This window comes from Canis lupus, chromosome 15, assembly GCF_003254725.2.
Source record: "Canis lupus dingo isolate Sandy chromosome 15, ASM325472v2, whole genome shotgun sequence".
Classification (NCBI taxonomy): Eukaryota; Metazoa; Chordata; class Mammalia; order Carnivora; family Canidae; genus Canis; species Canis lupus.
The window spans coordinates 44,283,902-44,308,051 of record NC_064257.1 but is presented as its reverse complement, the minus strand read 5'-3'; the positions used below and the strand labels follow the sequence as shown (position 1 = coordinate 44,308,051).

At 44.4% G+C, this 24,150-nt stretch overlaps 1 protein-coding gene, 1 long non-coding RNA gene and 1 other non-coding gene across 29 annotated transcripts in view; 1 reads left to right on the top strand and 2 right to left on the bottom strand.

The window, feature by feature from the left end:
* LOC112654370 (uncharacterized) overlaps nt 1-6,415 on the bottom strand; it is a 100,216-nt gene extending 93,801 nt beyond the window's left edge. For 13 of the 19 annotated variants that reach the window (XR_007402295.1, XR_004805401.2, XR_004805399.2 and 10 more), the window contains exons 1-2: nt 5,893-6,415; nt 940-3,932 (exon numbers count right to left, since the gene is read on the bottom strand). This is a non-coding gene — a transcript (uncharacterized LOC112654370). The remainder of the gene's footprint in view (nt 1-939; nt 3,933-5,892) is intronic. The other 6 variants (XR_007402302.1, XR_007402297.1, XR_007402296.1 and 3 more) reach the window with 5 other exon arrangements.
* Nucleotides 6,416-6,632: 217 nt separating this feature from the next.
* LOC112654373 (uncharacterized) lies at nt 6,633-22,299 on the top strand. 3 transcript variants are annotated; one of them, XR_004805441.2, is made up of 5 exons: nt 6,633-7,526; nt 8,322-8,581; nt 9,171-9,347; nt 21,015-21,172; nt 22,163-22,299. It is a non-coding gene; the product is annotated as an uncharacterized LOC112654373 (long non-coding RNA). The 3 variants fall into 3 exon arrangements; XR_003132960.3 differs by lacking the exon at nt 8,322-8,581; XR_007402305.1 differs by lacking the exons at nt 21,015-21,172; nt 22,163-22,299 and having other exon boundaries at nt 8,322-12,034.
* Nucleotides 18,425-24,150, bottom strand: part of MMAA (metabolism of cobalamin associated A) — a 22,473-nt gene continuing 16,747 nt past the window's right edge. For 6 of the 7 annotated variants that reach the window (XM_025438841.3, XM_025438844.3, XM_025438843.3 and 3 more), the window contains 3 exons: nt 22,240-22,325; nt 21,056-21,205; nt 18,425-20,011 (listed from right to left, as the gene is read on the bottom strand). In XM_025438841.3, coding sequence (XP_025294626.1) covers nt 19,724-20,011; nt 21,056-21,205; nt 22,240-22,325 — 524 coding nt within the window. In that variant the 3' untranslated portion in view covers nt 18,425-19,723. Of the gene's footprint in view, nt 20,012-20,189; nt 20,355-21,055; nt 21,206-22,239; nt 22,326-24,150 lie in introns of all 7 variants that reach the window. The other variant, XR_007402290.1, reaches the window with a different exon arrangement.

Below are 24,150 nucleotides of genomic sequence, written 5' to 3'. Positions count from 1 at the left end.
ATGTTAGACCTTTACATGCTACAGCAAAACAGATAGCCAGAATATTTTATAAAGTGCTAGGAAGTCCTAATTTGATATTTTAATTATTCGTCTTATGAAGCCTTCGAAGGTGGGACCCAGAGAGGTGGAAATTATATGGGAAAAATCTATTGTGTTTCTTCCTCAAAATCAGTGGGTGTGCAGGAGGGCCAGTTGCTCCCCTCCACAGTATGCAGTTGTCAGGAAGGGGCTGTCCAGCTGAGGAACCCACTTCTGAACTCTCTGGAATCTAGGTGGAGCCTTGTGGGTACTTCTGCCATTGGAATGTGAGCAGGAGAGATGCATCTCATTTCCAGGCTGAAGTGGTAAGAAAGCAGGTGTGCCTTCCCTACCCTTTACAAAGGACTCTGGCTCCCCAGGGGATGGTGGAACCCCAAGATAAAAGGAATCTGTGTCCCTGAATCCTTATGTGGAACATTTGTCTGCAAAATACCTACTTTGGCCTTTATGTGAAGAAAAAAAATGAATTTTTATTGTGTTAAACAACTAGAATTTAAGATGTATGTATTATAGCAGCTAGTGTTATTCTAATTTAACTAAAACAGGGTGGAAGTGGTTATAGATTAGTAAATACAGTTTACTAGGTGGCGGTTTAAAGCTTTGGTTCTCTTCTTAGTTTTTTTAATGTACCCAGTAAAGCTCAGATTACATTACCTAAAGCTCCAAACTCTGGCAGAAGGAACATTCTGGTACTTATATGGAAGAGGACATTCGGGCCTTGGAATAACTCATTTTTAAGAGTGACAGATCCAGAGTACAACATACTCGTTTTCTTGCTAAAGACACTTTGCCTTTACTAGGCAAATGGAAACGAATGGACTACAGTCAAGAACCTAAAAGTCACAAAGACAGCAACCCTGGCAAAAGGGCTTTGCTTCACCCCCTGACTGTCGCACTTACCCTTAGCATCTGTGCTCTCTCGGGAGTCGGCCCTACAGACTATGGGATTGAAGGCAGAAGAGTTAGGTGATGATATCCTGTAGCAAGTAGAAGAAACAAGTAATGAGTTCATGGATCTATAAGCCACAGCCTACATACTTAGAGGAATTTTCACTGCTCTTCTCATTTGGCTTCGTAAACTCTTGCTTCTTCTCTTCTCCTTGTTCTACACTCCCAGCCATAACCCTGAACTCCCATGAAATCAACCTGAGTTGGATTTTCTCATTGTCTTTGGTGATTTGTTTCTTCCGTTTTGTCATAAAAGGGCAAAATGTTCAGCTTTTATACATGAAAAGCTCAAACGTGAAGTTCATAATTGTTTTAACAGGATTTGTGGGTCTTTCTCTAGGTAGTTGTTTTCAGAATAAGCTAAGTGCTATGAATGGAACAGGAAATATCGCAGCAATTGTGCTGATTTCCCAGGAAAGTGTAGAACAGAGTAGCAGAGGAGTAATTCAGGGACTTACAGATGTTGTGTCTGTCCTTCGAAACACATCTCTAGCTGGGTTTCCCCAAATCCAGATGTGATATTCTTTTGAGGCAAGTAGGGTCTTGATGGGAGGCACCATTATTTTGTATGGAATGGACAGTCCTCAATTTCTAGAGTTCACCACATTGTTTTTGGTCTCTGATTAAGGGCATAAGAGGGTCTCCAAGCTCCTGAGACCTGGAATCGTGGTATGAAGTAGAAGAGCAGAATTGATGTCAGCCTAGACAGTCCCAAAATGCTCCTGGATGTGCATTCAGCCAACAAACTAGCCCTAATCATCCCTGAGGCAGGGGCTGCTGGCCCACTCTGCTTTTTTCTTCTCCTTACCTGCAATAGATGAGTCAACTGAGGGTGTAATTTTAAAATGCAGATTTCTGTCCAATCCCAGTAATTAATTTCAGTAGGTTTAGGGCAGGTGGTCTGATACAAGTAGGCAGTAAACCAGTTTACTGACTCCTATGGAAATCTTCACTTCTCTTTATATTTTTAATCACCTAAGCAGACATACCCAAACACTGTGATTTGAGCTGTTTTTAAATATATATAGAGAAATACATAGAAATGGAATTATACAATATGTATTACGTCTGGCTCAACATTATGTTTGTGACATTACTGGGTGTAACCATAGTTTATTCATATTCATTGACATTGAACATACCACTGTCTATCCATTCTGCTGGAAGTCAATAGTACTATTTTTACCTTTTACCTTTTAGCTTTTTTACTATAATGAAAAATGCTGCTATAAACACACTTGCACATACATGTCTCTTGGTGCATGTGTGAAATGCATTTCAGCTGTGTAGAAACTTAGAAGCAGTATTGGTAAGTTTTATGGTATCTGTAGCATCAACTTTAGAAGGTAAATCAGGGACACTTGGGTGGCTCAGCGGTTGAGCATGTGCCTTCGGTCCAGGACATGATCCTGGAGTCCCAGGATCGAGTCCCACATCGGGCTCCCTGCATGGAGCCTACTTCTCTCTCTGCCTATGTCTCTGTTTCTCTCTTCTGTGTCTCTCATAAATAAATAAATATATACATACATAAATAAATACATAAATAAATAGTATTGTGTTTTGTACACCTTAATATTTTCCCAATTTAACACATTCTAAATAATCATTTTATATTTTATTCAATAATCTCCCTTGGACAATTTTGATTTTATTGTAGTGTAAAAATGTCTGCTTATAGCCTTACAAAATTTTAATGAAACAGTTTTTGCTCAAAACCTAAGACATTTGCATTGGGGCTAAAATCAACCAAGAAAAAGATAAAAACAAAAGCAAGTTTAGAATATAATCAGTGTTTTCAAAATGAGCTTAATCTGCCCTTTATCTTCATTTATAACAGTGCCCGCTTCTTCACCTGTAATAGAATAAGCTGTAGATGCGCCAAGGCTAGGTTTACATTTCTGAGGTCCCAGAAAACAGACCTCACAAGCTTGGCGTCTTCCGTGGTTTGTAAGGTCACAGGGAGCATTGGTTGGAATGATGCATGTAACGACCATGGTCTGAACAGGACACAGATTCAAAGTCCTGGAAATTTTCACCAGATGTCATATTTCTGCACTTTTTTAGTTATCAAATATTTTTTTCTACTCTGTAGATCCGAGTGGATCTGTTTCGATACCAGATTTCAAACATTAACTTCAGAGGGGACCCTGGCAGTGCTTAAAGAGTCCCCTAATCTGCCGAAAGTCACCTCAAAGTTCGCAGAATTAGCCCAGGGATTTCCAAAATTAAGTGTCAACATATTTGAGAGCCAGTAGAAATACAGAGACTATGATCTGCTGGAATAGACTAGACAAGGCATCCAATAGAAAACGAATTCTGAGACATCTTAGCTTTAGGCACTATTTTGATGATTTGGAAAGACCTGGAAGGCAATATAATTAGTAATTATTTAGGGCATTGTTTGAGTTGTTAATCACATCAAGTTGGAGCCAAAAGTCCAACTGAATGTCAAATAAATTTCCAGAATTTGGACAGGATATTAGACGATATGCAGCGGGACATATTTCGTAACAAGTCCTCATCTTTTTCCACGTCTCTCCGTATGTCTCTGCCTCAGACTCACTGAGCCATTTGCGTTCCCTGACAACGCCTGGGATTGAGCCCTTCTTTGCCTTTGTGCACGCTCGGCCCTGCATACAGTCGCCTTTGCTTTCTCCTCCTAAACCAACGCGGAGGAAACCTGATTTCCTGAGATCTTTCCAGAAACACAATGCCTCTTCCCCCACCACAGACACTGATAAAATCTCCTTCCTTTGTGATTACTTATTTCGGTACTTTCAGCTACCATATTAAACAAATTAATTTTTTCGGTGGGCCTCTCCTAAGACTTTGCTTAAACGCTCAGAAAACGTCCTTCAGGCCCTCAAGGCTTGCACCTCCCGACGGACAGCACAGGGTGCGGCAGGAGGACGAGACGCTCTTGCTCTGAGCCAAGTTTTCAGCTTCTGAAAGTGGAACAACCAGGCAAGAAACAAAGTGAAATTCTCGGGAGCACGTCCTCGCCAAGCAGAGAACGCGCAACACCTGCAATTCAACCAAATACTCTGCCAGGGAAGGTAATGTCGGGGCTGGGAGAGACCGTAGCGTAGTCGCAGCCGCCGGCCTCCCGCCCACGCCGCCTCCCCCCACGGCACCCCCTACCCACGCGCCTCCCGCCCACGCCGCCTCCCCCCACGCGCCCCCTGCCCACGCACCTCCCCCCACGCACCTCCCGCCCACGCCCCCCCTGCCCACGCCGCCCACGCGCCCCTCGCCCACGCCGCCTCCCGCCCACGCGCCTCCCCCCACGCGACCCCCGCCCACGCGCCCCCTGCCCACGCCACCTCCCCCAAGCGCCCCCCGCCCACGCGCCTCCCGCCCACGCGACCCCCGCCCACGCGCCTCCCCCACGCGACCCCCGCCCACGAGCCCCCTGCCCACGCCGCCTCCCCCCACGCGCCTCCCCCCACGCGCCTCCCCCCACGGCACCCCCTGCCCAGGCGCCTCCCGCCCACGCCGCCTCCCCCACGTGCCTCCCGCCCACGCGCCTCCGCCCACGCGCCTCCCCCTACGTACCTCCCCCCCACGCGCCCCCCGCCCACGCGCCTCCCGCCCACGCCGCCTCCCCCCACGCGCCCCCTGCCCACGCGCCCCATGCCCACACGCCTCCGCCCACGCGCCTCCCCCCACGCACCTCCCGCCCACGCCCCCCTGCCCACGCCGCCCACGCGCCCCTCGCCCACGCCGCCTCCCGCCCACGCGCCTCCCCCCACGCGACCCCCGCCCACGCGCCCCCTGCCCACGCCACCTCCCCCAAGCGCCCCCCGCCCACGCGCCTCCCGCCCACGCGACCCCCGCCCACGCGCCTCCCCCACGCGACCCCCGCCCACGAGCCCCCTGCCCACGCCGCCTCCCCCCACGCGCCTCCCCCCACGCGCCTCCCCCCACGGCACCCCCTGCCCAGGCGCCTCCCGCCCACGCCGCCTCCCCCACGTGCCTCCCGCCCACGCGCCTCCGCCCACGCGCCTCCCCCTACGTACCTCCCCCCCACGCGCCCCCCGCCCACGCGCCTCCCGCCCACGCCGCCTCCCCCCACGCGCCCCCTGCCCACGCGCCCCATGCCCACACGCCTCCGCCCACGCGCCTCCCCCCACGCACCTCCCGCCCACGCCCCCCTGCCCACGCCGCCCACGCGCCCCTCGCCCACGCCGCCTCCCGCCCACGCGCCTCCCCCCACGCGACCCCCGCCCACGCGCCCCCTGCCCACGCCACCTCCCCCAAGCGCCCCCCGCCCACGCGCCTCCCGCCCACGCCGCCTCCCGCCCACGCGCCCCCCGCCCACGCGCCTCCCCCACGCGACCCCCGCCCACGAGCCCCCTGCCCACGCCGCCTCCCCCCACGCGCCTCCCCCACGCGACCCCCGCCCACGCGCCCCCTGCCCACGCCGCCTCCCGCCCACGTCGCCTCCCCACAACTGCGCCTCCTGCCCACACGCCCCCTGCCCACGCGCCTCCCCCCCACGCGCCCCCTGCCCACGCCGCCTCCCCCATGCGCCTCCCGCCCACGCGCCTCCCCCCAACTGCGCCCCCTGCCCACACGCTCCCTGCCCACGCCGCCTCCCCCCACGCACCTCCCGCCCACGCGCCCCCTGCCCACGCCACCTCCCGCCCACGCCGCCTCCCCCAACTGCGCCCCCTGCCCACATGCCCCCTGCCCACGCGCCTCCCGCCCACGCGCCCCTGCCCACGCCGCCTCCCCACACGCCGCCTCCCCCCACGCGCCTCCCCCCACGCCGCCTCCCCCCACGCGCCTCCCGCCCACGCGCCTCCCGCCCCAGGGCCCCGGCGCGAGCCCTCGCCCCCTCCCCGGCGCGCTCCCGCCTATTTATAGCGACATGTCCAGGTGCAAATGACAGAGGAGTCTTACTGGTCCCCCCGGGCCAGCGCTGTCCCGCCTTAAAAGAAGCGCGGCTGCTCGTGGACTCGTCCGTTGTTTTCCCCGGTAACTGCCCGCGTGGGCTGTCGCGGAAGAGTCCGACCGCCTGGTCTGCTCCTGCCAGGAGGCCCGGGCCTCGCGTCTGAGCAGGTGGAGCTCCTGAGGGCGGGCGGGCGGAAGGGCAGAAGCGCTCGCGGAGCCACGTGGAAGAGGCGCGACCCCGCTGTGGAGGGCCCGCGCCCGCCGCCGCCTTTCACGCCACGGAAGGGAGGGTTTCTGCCCTGCTGGCCGCGGGAGCCGGGGGACTGGGCTCCCCGAACTTTGCGACCCCGCCCCGCACGGAATGCAGAGCTTGACTCTTTTATTAAAGTTGCCGAGCCACCGATCACAGAATTCCACAAGGCTAAAATTCCCAATTCTAACCGGAAAATTTGTAAGGTGTGTGACTCTCTGGCCTTTGCTCGGAGCAGCACACGGCTACTCACGGTGGCAAGAAAGCAGGTGGCAAGAACCTACTGATGGTGGCTTAAGAGGTGGGAACACCTGCCAGACATTCATGGCTTCTGAAGACTGGGCCCTAAGGGTCTGGCAGCACAACGAACTGCTTGTGATGTCAGCAATGGCAGGTGACTCAGCGCCTCGTGTGTCATAGAGCAATGGTGCCTAAGCTGGCTGCACGCTAGAGTCACCCCAGGAGCTGTTAAAATAAGCAGAAGCTCAGAGCTCACGCACACCCGCATTCCACCCCCATAGGTTCTGATTTAACTGGTCTGGAGTAGGGCCCAGGCACTGGTATATTTTAAAAGCGGCCTCCTGGAGAATTCTCAAGGCAGCCAGGGTTAAGAATCAAGGTCCTTGAAATGTCACTGTGAGCCTTCTTGAGGTGGCGAGGTGATGGTAGTCAGTCTTCCAGTCACCTGGTTGCCTCCATCCCTCCCTAATAAATACTCTAAGGCGGCTTCACGCGTTTGCCTATCCTCCTCCATGCTAACAAGCAATTCATTGACAAATCAAAATAGATCTCTCAGCATTCAGTTCTTGGAGCATTTCTCAGCCTTCTGTGTCCATTCACAGAACCTGTGGAATCCTTTATAAGAGTCGATGTCATGCCTCACCCGGATCAGCAACTCTGCCGGTAGCTCTATCATCATCATTAAAAAAACCCGTCTCCATAGGTGTTCGGGGCACGTTACACATGCAGAGACCTCAGCCCTGCCTCCGCAGACGACTAGTCGGAGCAAAAGCCCAGCAATCAGCACACAAACATCGTTGCGTGATTCGAATGCAACTGCTCTTGAATACTGGGAACGCTGCTCTAGGAGCTGGATTCAAACAGTCCTTTATAGCGAGGCTGACACACCACAGGCCATGTTTCTTTGAGAATTGTTTGCCAATAATTGGTAGTATTTAAAATTAGGAGTTTCTTTCCTTCAAACTCTGCAATTTGGAACATAAGCACCTTCACCCTAGAATTAGGGGGAGGTTTCAGACCCAGCTGCTTTTTTTTTTCCCATGGAACTGGGGCTCCTTAGAGAAATCCATGTCAGGTAAGAAGATGGAGATGCAGAAGGAAGGAGAGGACCGAAACCCTGGCTGCCCAGCTCCCTTCACCTACCCAGCGTCAGGTAATAACTGCGCATATGCTTCAACTGTTAGCCATTCTAGCAAAAATGATGGTTTTAGAGAAATCGCTGCTAGCAATGTGTATTAGAGACAGGAACATATATAGAACAGATTGTGAAAGATTATTTGTAGAAAATATTTTAAAATCTTCTTGTTAGGTTGTGTGGCAGTCTATAAACAAATATGGGATAAAATAAGTTCTTTAAGAAATAAAGTATGGCATAAGTGTACTTTATCATAACATTGCTATCCTTTACGTTATTTTTATTTCTTCTTCCCAAATCAATTATGATATCACTTTAACAAACCATAACCTCAAGAACCAAGGGTAGTGAGAGGCACCTTGGTGGTTCAGTCTGTTAAGTGTCTGACTTGTGATTTTGGCTCAGGTTATGATCTCAAGGTCACAAGATTGAACCCTGCATCAGGCTCTGTGCTGAGCATGGAGCATGCTTAAGATTCTGTCTCTCTCTGCCCCTTCCCAGCTCATGCGCACATGTGCTCTTTCACTCAAAAAACAAAAAAACAAAACAAAACAAAAAAGTAATAAAAAAAAAGAACCAAGAGTAGTGAAACTTCATAATTTAAGTGAAAATGACTCATACTGGGTTTAGGTGGGATTTTAGCTTAGTTCATCAGCCTATTAGATATTGAACACATCTGTTAAAAATAAGTCAGACTTCAAATTAGAGAATAAATAGAACAGACTAACTGAATTTATGAAAATAAGTATTTAATCTGTAAAATCCTGGAATTCTAAAGGACTTCACACTCATTTTTTGTTCTCATTTGATCAGATGCTTCACTCCTCTTGGACACCGATACTCAGTGCTGATTTGTATGGTCTGACTTCCAAATCGAGAGTCTGAACACTCTAAAAACTTCTTTTTGTAACTGAATTATGGCAAGCTATGGTGTTTAGTCCCTGGTAATGTGAAGAAAAAGCTAATCTAGAGCACTAGGACAATGAACTCTGTATTGTGAATGAGATTTATGAAAACAGAAGCTTCCTGAGTAACCTCATACCCAGTAAAGCCAGCAGGTGGCGTCCTGGCAAGTGGGTAGGCCTTGACCAGGCTTCCGAGCATAAGCTGATTATTCTATTAAGGTGTTAATAGGTATTAATTAAAAGAGTTTCATGGTTAAATAAGTTTAGGACAAGTTGGAATGAACATGTTTCTTTGCCATAGGACTCACAGCCTTTGATAGTTCAATGTGCATTATGAATCTTTCAAAGGCCCTTGGATAGTGAAGCAATTCTAAACTTACCTGACCACAAAACTCCTTTTGTGGGGTGGAGAGCATCTCTGGGTATTGCCATTCTGCCGAACAGTCCAGCAATTGAAAAGGCTAATGGTCTCTATAGCTCACACAATGGCTAGTCTGTAGTCCTTGGAATTTACTAAATCTTGACTGGGTCTCCAGCCCAAACCACAGACAGCCTCACAAGAGGATGAATCAAGGCAGGATTTTTTTTTTTTTTTAAACTGAGCTATAACATCACATAGAAAGGTGCACAAAAATACTTTACATATGTGTACATCCATACAACTTCTTGTCCCTTTCCAGTCAAAACAACACATGCGTGTATGTGCACACATGCGTGCACACACACATAACCACTATTCCCATTTCTGTCACCACAGACTAGATACGTCAGCTGTATTCTGTGGAGGCAGAAACTTACTGATGCCATTCCAAGATGAAGCCAGGAGGAAAACAAGTAATATAAAGGCCAGAAAAAGCAGAACTCCCTTGAGAAAAAAGATCCCATATGAAGCTGAAGCTTCCATCTCAGCAAAAATCTGTCTCCTCTCCACAAGGTGCCAAATTCTGATATTTGGATAAGTGTAGCCAACAGCTGAATGAGCATGCATAATGTGTTACAGTTAATAACTGTTTGTCAGTTACAATAATATTAATTCTCTAGTCGTTGATCTTGGAATACTTTCTTCATACTTATCAATTCTGTGATTTGGAAATTTTTATTAGCTTACTGATCAAAAACATGGCCTAAAAGACATGACAAACTGGTTGCAACAGGGCTAGATGAAAGTAAGAGAAGGGTAAAATGCAAAGGATCAGGAAAATAAAATCAATAAAATTAGCGAGGAGAAGCATAAAAGGAAGGCTCTTTTGTCTTTCCTGAAATTTATTTTTGGTTATGTTTAAAGTTTGAAAACTGAAACTGATTACAAACAATGTATACACTGTGATCCCAATTTTGTTTAATAAAAGGATATCTGTGTGTATATATATTTATAAGAAGAGGCTTAGGGGGCTATATATAAAAATGTTAATGCTTATTATAGCTGAGTGGGAAGATTACATGTGATTTTTATATTTTACATTGCTTTCTTTATTGTCTAAACTTTTTTACAATGAATATATGTAACTCGTAATCAGAGCCCAGATGTTATTTTACAAAAACTCAAACAAATGGAATACATCCATATATAATCAACCTCCAAATCTTGCAAAGAATCTCTTTCAGGTTTACAATTATTTTTCTCTTCCGCTTCTCTCCAGAGTCCAAACCTTTAAAACAAGCAAACAAACAACTCTAGAGCAAAGAAATTGGAGTCAATTCAATCAAATACGATGTTTCTTTATCTCTTCCTCTAGTTTTGAGTCTAGTAATCAGAGGTAGGGAAAAAAATAAGACCCACAGCTCTTTCAATGGTGTGTGTGTGGGGTGTGTTTGTGGGAGGGAATAGGGAATAAGAAAATAGAAACAGGAAAAGATCACTTATATATATAGTAGACCCCAAAGTGATGAAACTTGAATTAACGGTTGTTGTTCTCCAAGGAAATACCTATAAATAGGTACTCAAGGAAATCCACAGAGCATGTCCCACACTCACAAACAAACAAACAAGATTCATGATAATTGTAACTAACAAATGAGCCATAATAATACTCAAGGCTTTTTTGACATCCCAGTGGTACCTCCTGGGGTAAATATCATATAATGATAGCTGATTTCTTCAGCTCATTGAAGGAGAGTGCAGGGGAAGTAGACACATCTTTCCAATCCTACTATTTTAGGCTACTTAAAACTGTATCTTTAATTTGCTTTACTCTCTTTCCCTGTTGTCATCTCCCATCTCTGCCCAATACTCCCTTCTCACCTATTGTCTGGTCCCACAGCCACTGACCACTTCCCTTCTCATTAGTCTGGTCCAAAAGCATCCACAACAACTTGTATATTACTGACTTTCATATTCAGAGAAGTTTCTAATCAATGAGCCAATAAATGTACCCTGAAAAGAAAGACCAAAAAAACATCGTCTTTACTTTTTAAATGAACTAGCTTATGCTCCCAAGTTGAGATCATAGACTTGTTTACAAGGAAGGAAGTGAATGGCCTCTTGTTACACACATTATTTAAATACCTTGAAGATTTTGAAGTCAAGTTGAAGAACTATACATCAAATCTTGTCAATTAAATATTAACATGCAACAGGGCGCCATGGGTGGCTCAGTCAGTTAAGCATCTGACTCTTGTTTTTTTTTTTTGGCTCAGGTCCTGATATCAGTCCTATGGCAGGAGTCTGCTTGTCTCCCTCTGTTCCTCTTGCCCCACTCCCTCACCCCCCACTCACTCTCTCACTCTCTCTAAAATAAATAAGTAAAATCTTTAAAAAATATATTAACAAACCCTCACAAGCTCATAAATCTTCCAAGCTAGGAAGAGAGCTTTTAGGAAAATATCAGCCATGCATATTTCCTAGCTGGGATTCTAGAATATTCTCTGTTGAAAAGAAATTAATCTTAGTGGATTCTAGTTTCTAAATGCTTGGAGACAAATAATAGGTAGATGAATTCACAGCTTTAAAAAAAAAAAAATCAAATCCTACCTGGAAGGTCATGACAGGTATAGGGAGGAGGAACCAAATAAAGTCACTAAAATGATCAGTTAATAGAAGAGAAATCCTCTCTGTGTAACTGACAGATCTTCCCTCCCTGTTCAAAAGGGGAGTTTATTTGCCTATATGTTGTTGACTTAGTCAAATATGAATCCAAGTTCTACTTCCTTTTCTCTGTTACTTAACCTGACTACGTGTTGATTTGGGGTCCACAGGTATGGAGATACACAAGAAGGAATGTGCGTAAGACCTGAGAATAGACTACCCTAGAACAATCAGATTAAGATTTCACTCCACTTCCTTTGGACACTTAATCTGCATGATGGTAGATTTGTAATATGCGCAGATATTTACATGCCTGTTTCTGCATTTCCAGGGTGATGCTGAGAAATGCTTTGAGCTAAGAGACATACAACAGTATTTAGTCTTACAGAAATGCGGGTACCCTGGCAGATGCAATTTTAGGGTATGCTGGAGAATCGGGTTAATTTAATCTATTCCTGCTCTTTGATTTGACGTCTGCCCATTCTTTGTAGGGGCTGTTCAATATGCGGCTTTATCTGTCTCTGTGGCTATGTATGAGCTTTACTCAGAATCTGTTCATTCATCTGTTCATTCAATAAATATTTATTGTACATCCACTCGGGCCACTGAACAACACCATGTATTATTTTGTGCCATATAGCTTTATTCCCTCCACATATAGTGATAGCCACCACACCTATGGCATTCTTCCTGTCACCCTGGTTAGGATTCATTCACTAATCAAGAGCAATTTCGGTAGGGAACTATGTAAAAAGGTAGCATAAACCTCATACAAATTTATTTGGAAATTTATTGGAAAGTTGGGAGGTGAGTGGGAGGATGGGTTAAATAGGTGATGGGGAATAAGGGGGGCACTTGTGATGAGCACCGGGTGTTGTACGGAAGTGTGGAATCACTATATAGTATGTCTGAAACTAATATTACACTGCATGTTAGGTAACTGGAATTTAATAATTTAAATAAATTAAAAATAAGTAAGTGTTGGAAAGTGGGTAAACCAAGTGCAGTGAGGTAACTTTTGTTGTTTGCAGATACAAATACGTATAATAATTTCTCAGCTACATTATTTTGAGCTAAAAATTTGTATTGCAGATACCATATGATAGGGCTTGATGCTAGAGAAGCTTAATGCACATCATAAAAAGCTGAATAAACCCAGAGGGAGTTTTATAAGGACAGAACCTTTTTTTATATACTCTACTCCTTCCGCACCCTCTGGTGAGTATCAGACTTTTTTTCTTCAAGGCCGAAGAGCCTGGAGTGGCCAGACATTGCAGATGGCTTTTCCATTGCTCACGAGGCTAATCACCTAGGATACTCTGTACTTCCCCGAATCCCTCTTAAAGGAACTCAACCTCCCTGACTTGTAAAAGTTAGATCCTTTGGGATAATCAGAGCCAATCCTGAGTTCAGTGCCAAGCTATGATAGAAATTGTGGAATACCAACAGAAACAAGTTACCATCACAAGAGAAACACGACAAATCTCTCGTATTCCTTTTGTTTTGTGGGTTTTCACCGTCTTGAGGGAAGGCAGAAATCGGGAGGTCAAAGAGTAGATTATTTAGGGTGGGGAGGGACGTAAAAAAAATTTTTTTGAAGGATGTGCTAGGAAAAAACAAAAACACAACCCTGACAGAAAAGAATGCCTTCAATGGGCTCATCAGTAGACTCAACATGGCCAAGGAAAAAGATCAGTAAGCCTAAAAATAGGCTTTCCAAACTGAAATGCAAGAGAAAAGGATGAAAGAAACAAACAAAAAAAAACACACAAAAAAACAAAAAACGTGTGCATATCTGAGTCTGATTCTGACTGCTTGGTCTCTACAAACTGTTTTTTTCTTGCATTTTGGCATGTCTTGTAATTGCTGAAATCCAGACACGATGTCTTGAATAACAGGAACTGAGGTAAGCAGGCTAATCTGGCTAAGGTTGGTGTGTACTTCGTGCATGCTGCAGCTGGACGACCCAGAGGCCACAGCTGTCTCTGGTGTTGTTTTTGCCTCCCCTCCTGACTTTGGGCTTCCCTAGGTACTCCTCCTCAGAGTCTGCATTGTAGAACTCTTTCAACTGTGATTCACTGTCATTACACCAAAGCCCTGTTGGCATGACAATAATGTGGGGTGGGGGGTGTTCTATAATCTTATGATTAAACATCAGTCTTCTTTTAAATATTTAAATATCAGTCTGATACTTACTGATTTAAGTATCAGTCTCCTGTGTCCTTGGGCTATGACCTTTACAGGCTTTCTCCTGTAGTATAGCTTCCCCTCCCCGCACTCCGCACTCCATTCACTGGCTACAGGATTTCCAATCTATTCCCTTGAAGACCTGACCACTGTTGACCATGTTCCCTTTCCCACATTAGGTGAGGAGAAACGAAACAAAACAAACCAAAAACAAACCCTGGGGGGTGGGAGGAATGTCCTTATCCTAGTTGGGATAAGACCCCAGCAAAGTCTCTTCTGGAGACGAGACCTTACAGAGAAGATCCTGGGTGTCCTGCACACTATTACTCTTCCCTTCTTTCCAGAGCCACAAGGGGATTTTTCTTGGGTCTTCACTGTGACAGCACAGTTCCTACAGGTAAAGTCCATGAAAGTGTGTGGGCTCCCACAAGACCACAGCCCCAGGAGTTTCTCAAGCTCCCATTGGGTCACACTCAGACTTCAGCAGTTCTTCAGAGTAACTGCTAAAGCATTCCTACCAGTTTATGGCTCTAACAGTCTCTGCTCCAGATAAGTAGAGTCTGGCTGTGACTCTCTCGCCGTACCTGTATCTCCAGATTTCTGGGTGGTGGCTTCTCTATAGGTCCAAGAAAAATAATTAATTTTTAGTTTGGCCAGTTTTTGCTAAGTTGTAAGGAAGAGAGGAGTGAAGACTTCCAAGTCCTTTACATATCAGAGTTTGAAATGTAAGTCCTTGTCGTTGCCTCTTTTCCTGAAGACTGAACTTTGATTCCTGTCTTTGGATTTTCATGAGATCACCATATTCAAAATGAATCTATCTTCTCCTGAGTTGTTTTGTGTGGGTCAGCCGTATAATCAAAAGGGGTCCACAGGTATGGAGATACACAAGAAGGAATTTATTTTTTTTATTTTTATTTTTTATTTTTTCACAAGAAGGAATTTATTGCCTGCCATGAGTTGCAGCTTTTCCAACTGTATGAAGGGATACTTATGCTAAAATCCTATTAATCAGTTTGACATAAAAGGGAAATAATACTTAAAAGATACCACACTTTTTAAAACCATCCCTTTCCAGGGTACAGATCCTTTCTTGTTTTCAGATGCATCTTCACTCTAAGGAAGGTAAAATAACCTAGTGGTGGGGGTGGGGAAATATTCTACTTGTAAAACTGGATTAGGGAAAGGTACTTGCAACAAATAAGAGTAGCAGAGCCACCTAAGTGTGAATGTAAGTGGCAGCTGACTACATGAACGTCACTTGTGTGTTCTGGTGATATATTACTGACAATTAGGTTAAAAATCATTTTCACAAAGATTACATCTCTTAATATAATGCATTAATAACATTTATTTATATCTCATCTTAGTCCAAAATAGACAAAACAGATGAAAACATCTGAAGTAGGGGTGCCCGGGTGGCTCAGTCAGTTAAGCTTCTGATGCTGGGTTTTGGCTCAGGTCATGATTTTGGGGGCATAGAATCGAGCCCTGCATTGGGCTCTGCACTCCATGCAGAGTCTGCTTGAGATTCTCCCTTTCTCTTTGCCCCTCTCCCTGCTCACACACACACTCCTTCTCTCAAATAAATAAATAAAATCTGTAAGAAAAGAAAAAAAGCATCTGTAGTAAACATGTTTTTGGTCTGCCTGGCATCCTACTTTATTCTGTGATTAGCAATCCAGTTATTTTGGAGTCTTCCTGCCATCCAGGTGTTTCCAGGCAATCATAGTACCCACACCACTCGCCACGGAGATGAACTTATGACCTTTCAGGCAGGTCAGCCTGAGTGCTTCCCTAAGATTTTCAGAATTGGATCTATGGAGAGAAGGGAAGTTCCCCTGAAACCGTTTATGATGTTTATGAAAAGGGGACTTGTGAGGGGGAAGTTTTCTGCAGAGATTGTGTGCTTAAGTCCTGGCAGAGGAGACAGGAGAGCTAGGTACAAGGAGAAATGTGTGGTAATTGGTCCCTACCCCAACCCAGGGGACCAGCCCCTATGAGGAGACAGGAAAGCATCCTGTTCTCTGGGAACACAGAACTATTTTGGGAACTTAAGAGTTTCACAGTTTGGGTACATCAAAGCAAGGCAGCATTATCCTACAGGAACGGCAGCAACTAAAATAGTGGAGGCCCAACAGAAGCCTGGGAGGAGCATGCTGCAGCCAAGAGTATGAGCCTATTTGTAAATCAGCGAGGAGCCCCTGAGACTTCCAGAAACATGTGAGAAGAAGACTTCCTGGGGGACTGAGATCCTGCATGATATGATGGAATCCCAAGTCGGCAAAATTTGAGTGTCAAACCTAATGTGAGTTTAGTCACAAGAAAAGAGTGTTCATCCTTGAAATAGTTGGGTTCTCTGTGTAACAAGATTTGGCATTTAAGAAGGAGCCCGATAAATGGCTTTATTGTCATCGTAAGCTATCTGTGGACTTCTAACCATACCTTACGATTGGCCAGGCAGGTATGACAGAGCTTTGAGGATGAGGTCACATGATATCCTCTGTGTTGGTTAAAAGCAACACTATTTGAGATTAAGCATTTAGCTTTGCTGTGAATAAAACAGTTCATGGACTTTCATGTGCCCTCCCTCACTCTCATCAAGAAGTTGAGGTGGCTAAGTAAATTGCCTAGTTTTACCTAACAGTGTTAACATTTAGCAAGTACTGGTCCCAGCCATCCTTCCAAAATTCTATGTGAGTTACAGCGGTGCCAGCGGTGCCCTAGATATACCCCTTAGAGGATGAGAGCTCAACTTCCCGAGGAGGTACCTAAAGTCTGGCTTAGGATGCATTTGTGTTGCATTTATTGAGCATAGTCCCACATGACCTTCCAGGCTTCGGAGCAGCTGAGCTCCACCATCTGCACAAACATATAAATCATAGAAGTTGCTTCACTTCTCAAAGTCCTTGTAGGTTTATTAATTTTTAGCGGTAGTGTCATGACTTCTATGACGGCAATCTACTGGGTGAGCAGAATGTTAACAATTGTTTTCTTTGATTTTTCCTCTTGCTCCTTTTTTTCTGTATTAAAAAAAGGTTAAACCGCATAAACACGGAGTATCCTATGCCTGTTGTTCATTAGCTTTTGTCTTCTGTGTATACTGGGAAGCTACGTGTGCTCAGGAAAGAAGTAAATAGCCATATTATAGAGTGATTATAAAGAGAGGCTTCTTTGCTAGGTTGTATTGTGATAGGTATTGTTAACTGCAGCTATAACTGTACAAATAATTGTAGTCAAGTTAATGAAATTTGGTACTGTTTTAGCAAAATGTCTATCAATTTTGGAGCTCAGCACCTTTTACCTACCTACAGAAATTAATGGTAATTATGCTTTTGACAAAGGCAAAATCAACCCAGGAGGTTTTTTTCAGAAAAGAATTATTCTTTTAGGATAAGGGGAGACTAACTCATTTAATCCTTAAAACACCTTAAGAAGTTAAATATTTTACTCTTTAAATATTTATTTAGCGCTATGTCCAGGTACTGCGTGTATATTAACTAAGAGTCCTTTCAATAGCTCTGGGTGGATGCCACTGTCAACCCCATTTCATAACGAGGAAACTGGGACACAGGGAGATTAAGTAGTTTGGCCAAACTCAATTTAAATGATGCTAGTCTGTTTTATAGAACAACGAGCTGTCACGAGTATCCATGTATAATATTCCCATCACCTACCAATTATTGAGTGTTGACATTTTCCATACAACCTCTCATTTCATTATTTCAACAATGCTGCAGAGTAGCTATTCTTACCCTAATTGTAAATATAAGAAAAGTGGTGCATATAAAAGAGCAAAAACCTGCCCCAAATCATATGGCTAGTTAGTGACAGCTGAAATCTGACCTCATAAATACAAGTCAGAACCTATGCTTTTGACCAGGCAAAGGGGTTCACAAGATAGAATCACAGATGGCAGGGCAGGATGGCATTTTCAAGTGTAACAAAAGGGAGCATGGAATTTCCCTTTTTAAAGGCCACAAACATTTTCGTATATTATACAGCTTCCAGGATAGCAAATAACAGAAATAAAAGTAAACGATATCTTAGAAATTGGTTTCTATATTATAACCAGTGGTCCAATAACCACATAAACAGGACAAAGGGGAGGGGGTTCCAATGCTTTTTATGACTATATTTGTGACATTTAAAAGTAATTCAAACTTGAGAAGAAATGCATAGCTAAGTTGATGGCTAACAAAAGCCACCCTTTTGCCACCTTCTTCATAATGCAAGGTGCATATGCTCCACCGCCACCTACACTGTGCCACAAATGATAGGTTTGTCATTCCTTGTAATAGTTTACTAAGAGAAATTATGAAATTCTTTCTCTGGAAGATTCTAAAAACAGGTTTTCATCCAGTTTAATGATTATCCTTTCTAAAACTAGGTGAATTGACTGGATAATCTTTTGGTTTCTCCTGGCCCTCATATAAGATGCCACTAACAGTATGCCACTAACAGAAATCCTTTTAAAAAATTATGGAATGTTTGCTAAAATAATACTCAATACTTTAAAAATATTTTATTTATTTATTTATTCATGAGAGACAAGAGAAGCAGAGACATAGGCAGAGTGCAGGGAGGCTGATGCAGGACCTGATCTAAGGACCTTGGGATCATGGCCTGAGCCAAAGGCAGATGCTCAATCAGTGAGCCACCCAGGCATCCCCAATACTCAAGTAATTTAATTCCAGATAAGAAGGTAACAGTGAAAACTGACATACTATGTAAAATATTCTAAAGGATTCAGAATAGTATAGGTTTGGAATTTCTGGGAAGAAATTTGTGCAATGGAGAAATTTTATGGTTAGAAGTAATTTTATTCAGATGTACATACTTATACCTACCATCAAACAGTATAAAATATATTTAAAGATTAACTATAGCAGGAACTTTAAAGAGAATTATAAAACATCACAAGAGCATGATGGTAATTGTAAGACCACGAGAGAAAATTCAACTTATATATAAGATTTGTACAGCTTCAAGTATTTATAACTAAAATAATAATAATAGCAAGCAGTCTCTGGATACTCCCCATGTACCATCACAGTAGCAAAATGATTCTCCTGAGTTATCTCATTTATCCTCATCAAACCTATAAAGTTAACATGTCAATTCCCTTTTAGCAGGGAAGAAACTAAAACTTAGAGGTAGGTTATTTGTCTAAACTTAAACAGCTAATAAACAACTGATTTAGGTTTAAAGTTTAAACCCACACAGTCCAACCCCAGAACCCAACCCCTTATTACTGTGCCATGCTTCCTCTGGAACACAAAACTTGTTCCTCCTTATCAGGAGTAAGATAGATTTTTAAGATGCTACTGTGAAGTCCAATGACCAAGAAGGAAGAGAAGCAAAAGACTTTGATCATTTCAAACTGAATAACTCTTGAATCACTGGGACCTCACTTGGGTCTTTTGAGGGTTTACTCCAACTCTTAGGGATTAATGGGCCTCATTATTTGAAGCTGATTTCCCCTAATTCCCTTCAGGCTCTGCTACCTATTATGGGGGTGGGGGTGGTGCACAAGTCTAGACAAGTAGACTTTAAAATTGTGTTCACATCACTACACATCCCATTTGTTTTGTTACTCATGTACATGCCCATTTCAGAAATTCCTAGAATAGTCTGGTACACTAAGTATCAGTCATGACTTTCACCTCTTAGAAACCCATTATGTATGATTCTGGCCTGAAGTAAGAATTCAGAAATGTGGTCAGTCTTGCTTACATTTTCTCTGGATACTCAAGAGAATACTGAATCAAAGAAAACATCTGAAGGTACATGAGCTTTCCCCATTCTCTTCAGCTTTCTCAGCTAGTGACTGATGAGAAGGAACTATCCTACCAGCTACCATGGGTATAAGAAGAGAAAGAAGTGGAAATCAGTAACATACAAGAGGCCCCTTATAAATACTGCCGACGGCCTGAACTTTGCCAGCCATATCCAATGTTCTTCAACTTTTTAAGCATGGTTCACAAACGAGGCCAAGGGCACCACAAAAGAATTACCAAAAACATAAGCATTCAAGTGACTGTTAATATTAAAATACTTTATGAAATGATAGATAAAGTCATTGTATAGGATAAACTCCATTAGTCTCTGCTTTTAAAAGTTTTCAACAACATGTCTGCTGCTAGTCCTGGGGACAGGGCCCCACTGAGCACCTTTTGTTCCAGAAGAGGAATCTGTTCCCGGACGGTGGGATGGGTCCTGAAATGTTCTAACACACTTTCCTGAATGAGATTCCACATCCACACTTTCTGCTGCCTCTGTCGTTTGGCCATCAGCTCTCCACTGGCAAGCATGAGGTCCCAGAACTCTTTCATTTTATCCCACATTTCAGTGATCCCCTCTCCACTTCTGGCAGAGATACGAATTACCTATTGAAAAGTTAAGAAACCAAAACTGTTTTACTTAAAACGGTAGGAAACATCTTCATAGGGACTCTGGTATCTGCCAATTGAGTCTTACGGTGTATGAAAATAGGTAAGTGAAAACTGAGACATTTTATCACTGTGTCAAGTAAAATATACCCAGAAATAGACTGAGGTCACTTACTATGATTACTAATATGTGCAGAAACAAGATACTGATTTCAGAGCAAAATTTTTAGCCCAAGGGTTAATTTGACTTAGGATTGCTCAGCTGGTCTTCAGAGGAAGTGTAGATGAATTGTGGGAGGATCACGAGGATGATGAGGGCAATGCTGGGTAGGTCTGAGTGCTAGAAAATGAAACAAAGTTGGGAAAATAGCCCCATTCCCTGTGTCAGAGTTCCCTGATTCAGCAAGTGCTAAGAGCCAAGCACCCCACACCTGCACCGGCACAGACTCACAGGCAAGATGGCCCCATACCCAGTGTAGACAACATGACTGTGGGGAGCGGACAATAAGAGAGGTCATTGCTGTTCTCATGCTAGTGACTACAGCTTACTCTCTAATTACTGTGTCCTCCTGCACAGAAAGCTGCCCACATCAGTGTTATCATACCATTTATTACAGAACTTTTCTTTTTTTTTCTTACTGAAGATAGCACCCAGCAAGCATAATGGGAAGGGAAGCTATCACATCAAAAGCTTCTTCTCTCCTACTCAAACTCTAATATAGATAATCAAATCACTAAGTGCTCCATAATCTTAAGAATGGTTCCTTTCAGAATGGATTTGCTATCACTTCCTAATGGCTCAAGTCAAGCATTAAGTAACCTAATCTATCTCCTTGCATCTAGTTTTTGACACCTAGCGGTTGAAGGATTATATTTAAAATCATGACTACCTGTGCTGGTTTTGTCATAATTTTTAAAGTTGTAACCTCACATCCAAGCAAACAAAGATGGATTATATATCTAGCCTGGGCCTCACATCCTCTCCTAACCTTGTGCACAGTCCACTCAGGCTGAGAAATGCGGAACGGAATGCAAACTGACCTTTGGTCTCCAGACTTCTGAACGTTTGCGGAGTAACTTCAGTGCACTCACGTACTCTGCTTGGATCCTTCGAGCCGGCACAATCAAGTCTCCATCAGATTTAGTTATAGCCACCAGGTCTGCCATCTCAATTATACCTCTTTTGATACCCTGAAGTGAAAAAGACAGTCATGTGTCAGAAATACTTCATTTAATTATAGCAAAAAATGGGACACCAGTCAATGCTAAGATTTCGAGAGTCACACACTTCATTAGCTAACTTTTCCTCGGCAACTGGCCAAGCCTTGGGTACCAGGAATCACGATTACTAAGTTACTAAAAAGTACCAGTTGTTGGGATTATGGAAGTCATCTATACTCTCTCTTCCATATTTAGAGACTAACATGTTAAAATACATTCACGATTCCAGTAAATATACCATCAAGACACAACCTGAATGAGTGGCAGGAGACAATTCCAATTGTCTCGTGATGGATTCCGTCTGGGGGGCGGGGGCGGGGGTGGGGAGCTACCCTGCAGAATGCAAAACCATCCAGCATCAAGTGCTTAGAAAGAAAAGACACCCATCGCTAACATCTGCATTTCCATAAACAAAGTCTTTGAAGTTTTCCTTCACGTTTAAAATTTTTTTTCAATTTTTATTTGAGGAAAAATGACCCTATAGCTAAAAATGCCCCAATCTCTGTACTACAAACACCTATACTGCAGTGGTCTCTTTTGGTTGGAGCTCTCCATGTACTCCATTCACTCCCAGCTGCAGTAGAAAAATCTAAGCTGTATGATTAGCTCAAGGTCATAAATTCTTTTTTTTTAAAGATTTATTTTATTTATTTATGATAGACATAGAGAGAGAAAGAGGCAGAGACATAGCTGGAGGGAGAAGCAGGCTCCATGCCGGGAGCCCGACACGGGACTCGATCCCGGGACTCCAGGACCGCGCCCTGGGCCAAAGGCAGGCGCTAAACCGCTGAGCCACCCAGGGATCCCCTAGGTCATAAATTCTTTAAGTTGGGAAGAAACATAGAGAATCTGCCTTTGACTTAGCTATTTTAGCCAATATGAAATATGCTATTTCTTTTCCTACATTAACAGCAACTTATTTTACAGAAACACAACACTGGAAATTTGTACTTTCAGAGATGTATACTTTGTGTTTTGGAAGGAGAAAAAGTCAACATAATCACCTGCAATTCATCTCCTCCCGCTGGTGGCAGCAGTAAAACAAACATGTCAACCATATCAGCAACAGCAAACTCCGACTGGCCCACACCTGAAATTGTAAATCACAACTATATACTAAAATATTCATAGTGATTAGACTTTCTCAACTACCTTGACCATCATTTCATTCACTCGTACTCATGGTCACACACTCAAGCAGATCCCACTTTAAACACCCCACCTCTGAAGAATTTATTAAATGCACTGCCTTCCCTATGAGAAGCCCTGTGACCTTCTCTCCTCTCTCCCTCACTTAACCTAGACCATGCCTGTCAAGACATTCAGCTTTCTGGTCTTGTCATCGTCTTAGGAACCCTGCAGACCCCCACCCACCCAGGGGTCAGTCCAACTCCCTGTGTTCTCTCCTCTGTAAGTATGCTGGAGAAATGGCAAAGAGGCACCACCACAGGGCCATGGCATCTACCATCTGCCACCCACCCTGCACCGCCTGGTCAAAGCAATGCCCATGAGCGCCTTCAGTCAGCTGCTTTCCAGACGCTTGTCACAGTGCCATGACCTCCCCCACAAGGAGGATCATGGCACCCACTTGCCAGTGAAATAAAGGTGAGGGCTCCCTCAGCTTCTCCCTCTGCCCCTCCACAGACAAGCAGGTTCCAATACCAGCTCTGCTCCCTGGCACCTCTCAGGTCTCTGAGGATTAGCCTCTCCTTCCCTCCCACTTCCTCTGGGCACTTGCTCTGCTTTGTCTTTGACCTCTCCTCAGTCCCCCAGTTCTTGTCTCTTCAGCACCTCATAGGAACTGTGCTCATGTCTTTTCCATCCGAAAACTAAACAAGACAAGAAAAAAGCAGGACAAAACTCACAACCTCCTCCAATTATCACCATATTTCTCACTTTCTCTTTATAGCGAAGTATCCAGGAAAAAAAAAATCAATGTATGTTCATTACTTCACATTAATTTCAATCCACTTAAATCTGATTTCCACATCACCTGCTACACTGAAACTCCTCTCAAAATTCTGTCCTTTGTTGGGTTGGCAGAGACTTCTAGTTGTCCAGCCCATATTTATTCTTCCCCATTTCCTAACCCCGGCGTTGTGAGGAGCACCTACACACCAGGTGAAAGCCCACATCACCAGACCCCAGTTCATCTAAAGATGATTAATGAGTGAAAACAGAAGTCACTAGATGGGAGGTATACACCTCCTCTGCAGGCCCTGGTCCCCTCCCTCTGAGTCTCCCTCTTCCCCCCTCCTCCTCCTGCCTGCAATGCAGATGTGACTGTCAGAGCCCCAAGAGCAATCCTGAGGATGGAAACTAAGTGCTAAGAATGGGGAGCAGGGACAGAAGCCAGAGACACTGAGGGTACGGTAGAACCACCGGGCCTGCTTGGGACTACTTGCCTGTACATTTCTGGTCTCCAGCCCCACCTCTCTTTACCCTCTATGCACCTCCATACTCTACACACCAAGTATCCTGAGCAAACCATGGTTCTGTAAAGGGGCCGTCTCCTCCACTTTCTCTATTTAACTCCAATTCCTCCTTCAACACTAAGTTCAACTGTCACCTCCTCCTGGAAGTCTTCCCTGATCCCTCAAACCTGAGTCAGGTTGTGTCACAAACATTTATCACTCAGTAACAGGAGACTGTCTTTCCATAAGCAGGTAGATTTCTTGGGGTTTCCATTTCAGTATTTTCATTGTGTATAACTATGTACTAGGGATATAAAGATGAAATAAAACATGGCCCTGAATTAAAGAGATACCCAACTACATAAATTTTCTCAGCAAATATTGTAGACATGTGAAATGTACTTAAACAAAACAGGAATTAAGTATTGTTTCCAATGGTTACAGTACTCCTCTGGCACTTACAACATACCACTCTGTATAACAGTTCTCCAGATACATGGC